General features: G+C 62.7%; 1 protein-coding gene across 1 annotated transcript; it reads right to left on the bottom strand.

Moving 5' to 3' along the window:
* Window positions 1–276: 276 nt before the first annotated feature.
* Window positions 277–6,170, bottom strand: LOC139674191 (zinc finger protein 316-like). Its single transcript, XM_071560373.1, has 5 exons — window positions 6,024–6,170; window positions 3,268–3,394; window positions 2,615–2,689; window positions 2,125–2,229; window positions 277–1,956 (listed from the first exon to the last, which is right to left on the bottom strand). The coding sequence occupies exons 1-5, from the start codon at window positions 6,039–6,041 to the stop codon at window positions 890–892; spliced, it is 1,392 nt and encodes a 463-aa protein (XP_071416474.1). The 5' UTR covers window positions 6,042–6,170; the 3' UTR covers window positions 277–889.

Below are 6,170 nucleotides of genomic sequence, written 5' to 3'. Positions count from 1 at the left end.
CCATTGTGTCAGCCCCGACCGCCAAACCCCGTGTGGGGCAGAGCGGGACCCCCCCCGGCTCCCCTTCCTGGCAGAGCCAGAAGGTCCCCCCTGAGCCTCCTTTTCTCCAGCTGAGCCCCCCCAGCTTCCTCAGCCCCTCCTGCTGCTCCAGCCCCTTCCCAGCTCCACTCCCTGCCCTGGGCACCTCCGGCCTTTCCTCCTGGCTCAGCTCGTGACTGAACTCCGGGAGCTTCTCCTGCTCAGTGACAGAGCTGAGCTGATTGGAGCTCGTTTCCTTAAAACAGTTTAATGAGGGGACAGGAAATCCGGCAGGGATTGGGCACATCCCGGCTGGGAAACACCAACAAGCCACAGTCAGGAGGGACAGGACACAGGGAATGGCTTCCCACGGCCAGAGGGCAGGGACAGGTGGGATACTGGGACGGAATTCCTGGCTGAGAGAAGGGTGAGACCCCGGTGAGGAGCCTGTGGCTGCCCCACCCCTGGGAGTGTCCCAGGCCACGTTGGAGCAACCTGGGACAGTGGGAGGTGTCCCTGCCCATGGCAGGGGTGGCACTGGCTGGTCCTTAAGGTCCTTTCCAATCCAAACCATTCCATGACTCCATGATTCCCTCCTCCCCTCGCTCAGTTTTACTATTGGCTGCTTTGAGCCACACTGACCCTGCCCTTTCCCGCTGCTTTTCCTCCCAGTCAGTGCCAGCTCCCTGCAGGTCCCACATTCCCAGTTTCTCCTCCCAAACCCCTCTCTGCAGTTGTGCCTCAGGGAATCCAAGCCCAATTTTCCCCAGGGAATCCAATCCCAGTTTTCCTCAGGGAATCCAAACCCAGTTTTCCTCAGGGAATCCAGCCCAGTTTTCCTCAGGGAATCCAGCCCGTTTTCCCCCGGCAGTCACAGCTGCCCGAGCTCGGACAGGTTGTCGATCTGGATGATGATGGGCCAGATGCTGGTGCCGTTGGAGAGGCCCTGGAGCTCGAGCCTCTCGCACACGGAGCTGAGCATGTCGCGCACGGCGCGCACCACGGCGCGGAACACGCTGCGCAGCGGCACCGCGCCCACCCCGCCGGGGCCCGGCCTGCCCCTGGCACCGCGGCGGGCACCGCGCCCCCGGAACCGCCCGGTCCTCGCAGCCTCTGCGGGTCTCACCCCGTCGGCTGGCTCTGGGCATGGGGCTGAAAACTCCTGTCCCAAAATCTGCTGCGTGTCCAATGTCTCCTGTCTGCTGTTCCCGCCGCTCCGGAGGGCACACGGCCCATCGAGATCCTTCGGGAGACACGTCCCTCTGTGTGTCCCCTCCTCTGGAGCACGACACGGGGGGCAGCAGCCGCAGGGCAGTGCCCCCCTCCGGTAGGGCCGGTAGCGCCCCACGATGTCCTTGGCCTTGCAGACCACCCCACCCTCGTGGGCTCGGTGCCCGGGCAGCCAGTCTGGCGCAGCTGGCACGGCCCCGTGGCCCTGGGCGTGGCTGGAGCCGGGCTCCTCCTGGCGCTCGTGGGAGTAGTTGTGCTCCCCCAGGGTGCAGGGCCCCAGGGCGCAGCAGGACGGGCGCGCCCCGCTGGGCAGGCAGTAGCTGTGATCCTTCGCCACGGCCTCCCGCAGCTCCTCCAATCCCAGCTGCCCCTGCTCTCCTGAGCCGGATCCGCTGAGTTGGGTGCTCCTCTCACACCTCTCCGGGGGTTCTTCCCACAGCTGGTCCCAAGAATAGATGTCCTCATGTTCCACTATGGAATGAGGCGAGAATGTCACGCTCTGGGTCAGGTTCTCCCTGTCTCCAGGATTATCCTCTGCTTCCTTCTTCACAGGCCAGGTCTGGGCTTGGCTTCCCACTCCATCAGCCGCTTGCGATGGGAACTCGCTCCTTCCATCCACACAGCCCAACTTCTGGGGCCCCTGATCCCGGGGACTCCCTGGAGTGCTCCAGCCTTCTGGGACAGGGGTGGGAAGGGCTTGGATCCTTCCTGGGTGGAGCACAGAGAGGAAAATCCCTTCTCCCCAGTCCAGGCTCCACATCCCAACCTCTGCTGGGCCATTGGAAAGGCCCAGCCATGGGAGAGGATGGGAGTGGCACCAGGATGGGGCCAGAGCTCCTGGGGCTCTGGAGAGGAAGAGGAGGGATCAGGACTCACCTGGGCATGGTGGATCTGGACCCTCCTCCAGCTCAGGGCACCCACCAGCCCCAGGGCACCAGCTCGAGAGCGGCTCCTCCTGCCAGCTCTCGGCTCTGGCGTGTTCTGCAGGGAAAGCAGCTGATTGGCTGAGAATGCCCTTTGCTCCATGGCTATGGGAATGGAGGAGGGAGCCCTGTGCCCACCCTGGATGTGAATCCCACCCATTCCATGGCCATGGGAGTGGAGGAGGAGCCCTGTCCTGTCCCTGTCCCTGCTCAGAGGTGACTGAATGGGAGGAAGTTGCCCCATGGGATGAGGGAAAAAAGCAGATCCACAACATCTCCAGAGTCATCTCCATCTCCCTCCGTGGGGAGGGAATGGGAGAACCACCCCAGAGTGGGCAGTGAGGAGCGGGAATACGGGCAGGGATGAGGTGGGAATACAGGAATGTGCTGCTGACATAAAGCTTGGAAGGAACAACCACTCCAGGTGGGATGTTCCTGCTCACCTGGGGATGGGCAGATCCAGGGCTCTTCCCCACGCTCCAGTCGCTGCAGGATGTTGGGTTTGGGGCCTGGATAACCTGGGAATGGGACAGAGAGTGTTGTCCTACCCCTGTCCCTGGGAATGAACCGGTAACCCGGGAAAACCAAGGACTGGGGCACTCTGGTTGTACAGAAACACCTCTGGGATGTGGGAAAAGCCAGGGAGATGCTGCTGGAGAGGCCTTTATTCCCAGGGATGAACGGGATGTGTGATGGGAATGTAGAATCCCAGCCATGGAATGCCTCCTGCTTATCCCAGGGGTGGGATGTCCCCCCACACTCCCTGCCCAGCCCTGTGATGACAATTTCAGAGGTGCTCAAAACCACACCCAATTCCTGCCTTTTCAAGCGCTAAACCCCCTCAGTCAGGCCCCTTTTAAGGAACATTCCTCATGGAAAAGGTTGTCCAGCCTGGAAGGATCCCCTGGAGGGATTTCACAGCCGTGTGGATGTGGCACTTGGAGACATGGATTGGCCTCGGCAGTGCCGGGGGATGGGGGGACTCGGAGAGGCCTTTTCCAACCTCAGTGCCTGTGGGATTCTGGGATGCAGAACTCTGGAAGCTGCTGGGGTGGCACCCAAGGGAATTCCTGCCCAGGCTGAGCCCCGGGATTACCCAGGGATGTCAGGAGCTCGTAGGTGTCCAACACAACGTCCCGGTACAGCTCCCGCTGGCCCACCGGGAGCAGTTCCCACTCGGCCCGGCTCAGGAACACCATCACGTCCTCCAGGGACACCGGGACCTGCCACAGGGAGCAGGGGTCAGCTTCCCATGGGATCACACCTTCCCATGGGATACACCTTCCCATGGGATACACCTTCCCATGGGATCACACCTTCCCATGGGATCACACCTTCCCACAGGGATCACACCTTCCCATGGGATCACACCCACAGGATCACACCTTCCCATGGGATCACACCTTCCCATGGGATCACACCCACAGGATCACACCTTCCCATGGGATCACACCCACAGGCATCACACCTTCCCATGGGATACACCTTCCTGCAGGGATCACACCTTCCCATTGGATCACACCTTCCCAAGGAATCACACCCTCAGGGATCACCTTCCCCCAGGGATCACACCTTCCCACGGGATCACACCTTCCCATGGGATCACACCTTCCCACGGGATCACACCTTCCCACAGGGATCACACCTTCCCAAGGGATCACACCCACAGAGATCACACCTTCCCATGGGATCACACCTTCCCATGGGATCACACCTTGCCACAGGGATCACACCTTCCCATGGGATCACACCTTCCCACAGGGATCACACCTTCCCATGGGATCACACCTTCCCACAGGGATCACACCTTCCCATGGGATCACACCTTCCCATGGGATACACCTTCCCATGGGATCACACCTTCCCATGGGATCACACCCACAGGGATCACACCTTCCCACGGGATCACACCTTCCCATGGGATCACACCTTCCCCCAGGGATCACACCTTCCCAAGGGATCACACCCACAGAGATCACACCTTCCCATGGGATCACACCTTCCTATGGATCACACCTTCCCACAGGGATCACACCTTCCCACAGGGATCACACCTTCCCATGGGATCACACCTTCCCATGGGATCACACCTTCCCACAGGGATCACACCCACAGGGATCACACCTTCCCATGGGATCACACCTTCCCACGGGATCACACCTTCCCATGGGATCACACCTTCCCATGGGATACACCTTCCCCCAGGGATCACACCTTCCCAAGGGATCACACCCACAGAGATCACACCTTCCCATGGGATCACACCTTCCCATGGGATCACACCCACAGGGATCACACCCACAGGGATCACACCTTCCCCCAGGGATCACACCTTCCCAAGGGATCACACCCACAGGGATCACACCCACAGGGATCACACCTTCCCACAGGGATCACACCTTCCCAAGGGATCACACCCACAGGGATCACACCTTCCCCCAGGGATCACACCTTCCCAAGGGATCACACCCACAGGGATCACACCTTCCCATGGGATCACACCTTCCCATGGGATCACACCCACAGGGATCACACCTTCCCATGGGATCACACCTTCCCCCAGGGATCACACTCTCTCTCCCAGATTTTTGGCTTTCCAAGCATTATTCCCCCACCATGAATCCTGCACCTCGGGATGTGTTTCCCCACTCCTGCCAGGAGATCCCATGGGATTGGGATATTCCAGGGCACAGGAAGCTGGGGGTGATTTCCCAGGTAACCCACTGTGACCCCCCCAGGGCCCATCCCATGAAATCCTTGGGATCAATCCCAGTGAGGAGGAGGAAGGAGGGGTTGGAGAGAGGGAGGTACCTGGGGGGGATGTCGAGGGGGCCTTTGGGGGGGATCCGGGAGGGTGATGGGGGTGGTTGGGGAGCGTTGGGGAGGTTGGGGGGGGTATGGAGGTTTGGGGGTGGGGGACAACAGGGGGCTGGGAAGGGGGGGATGTGATGGGGGGGCTTGGGGGGCTCTGGGGGTATGTGGGGTGTCGGGGTGGGGGATGTGCTGGGGGGCACTGGGGGGATCTGGGGGGCTGTGGGGGGGTGTGGGAGGGGGCTGGGAAGGGGTGGGGGATGCAATGGGGTGATGGGGGGATTGGGGGGATTTGGGGGCCTGGGAAGGGGTGGGGGATGTGATGGGGGATTTGGGGGGCTGTGATGGGGGTTGGGATGGAGAATGTGCTGGGGGGCACTGGGGGTATTTGGGCGCCTGGGAAGGGGTGGGGGTGTAATGGGGGGTGATGGGGGATTTGGGGGGTTGTGGGGGGAGTGATGGGGGGATTTGGGGGGCTGTGATGGGGGTTGGGATGGAGGATGTGCTGGGGGGCACTGGGGGGAGTTGGGGGGCTGTGATGGGGGTTGGGATGGAGGATGTGCTGGGGGGCACTGGGGGGAGTTGGGGGGCTGTGATGGGGGTTGGGATGGAGGATGTGCTGGGGGGCACTGGGGGGAGTTGGGGGGCTGTGATGGGGGTTGGGATGGAGGATGTGCTGGGGGGCACTGGGGGGATTTGGGGGGCTGTGATGGGGGTTGGGATGGAGGATGTGCTGGGGGGCACTGGGGGGATTTGGGGGGCTGTGATGGGGGTTGGGATGGAGGATGTGCTGGGGGGCACTGGGGGGAGTTGGGGAGCTGGGAGGGGGAGGGGGATGTGATGGGGGATTTGGGGGGGCTGTGGGGGGAGCAATGGGGCTTTTGGGGAGCCTTTGATGGGGGCAGGGGGGGGTTGTTCTGGCTACTCGAGGCCGAGCCCCGGGGGCGGGGGGGGCTGCGGGACCCCCGGGCCGGGGGGGCGGGGCCGGACCTCGAAGCCAACGATGGCGGCGATGGCGGCCCGAGGCTGCCCCGCTCCTACCTGTGTCTGCCCCGCCATGGCGGCCCGGGGTGGGCTCGGGGGAGTCCCAGGGTGGGCTCGGGGCAGTCCCGGGGGGTCCCGGGGCAGGTCCCGAGGGGGGTCCCGGGGGGGTCCCGGCGTTTCCCGCGACCCAGCGGCCTCTCCCGC

Source organism: Pithys albifrons, chromosome 7 (genome assembly GCF_047495875.1).
Source record: "Pithys albifrons albifrons isolate INPA30051 chromosome 7, PitAlb_v1, whole genome shotgun sequence".
Lineage (NCBI taxonomy): Eukaryota > Metazoa > Chordata > Aves > Passeriformes > Thamnophilidae > Pithys > Pithys albifrons.
Note: the sequence above shows the minus strand (reverse complement) of the source record. Positions and strands in the feature narration are given on the sequence as shown.

Excerpts from the sequence above, each read along its gene's own strand:
- LOC139674191 (XM_071560373.1), bottom strand. Across the intron at positions 2,690-3,267 it reads CGAGCTCCTGACATCCCTGG|GTTATCCAGGCCCCAAACCC; the intron begins GTAATCCCGGGG and ends TCCCATTCCCAG. Across the intron at positions 2,230-2,614 it reads CTGGATCTGCCCATCCCCAG|AACACGCCAGAGCCGAGAGC; the intron begins GTGAGCAGGAAC and ends CTTTCCCTGCAG.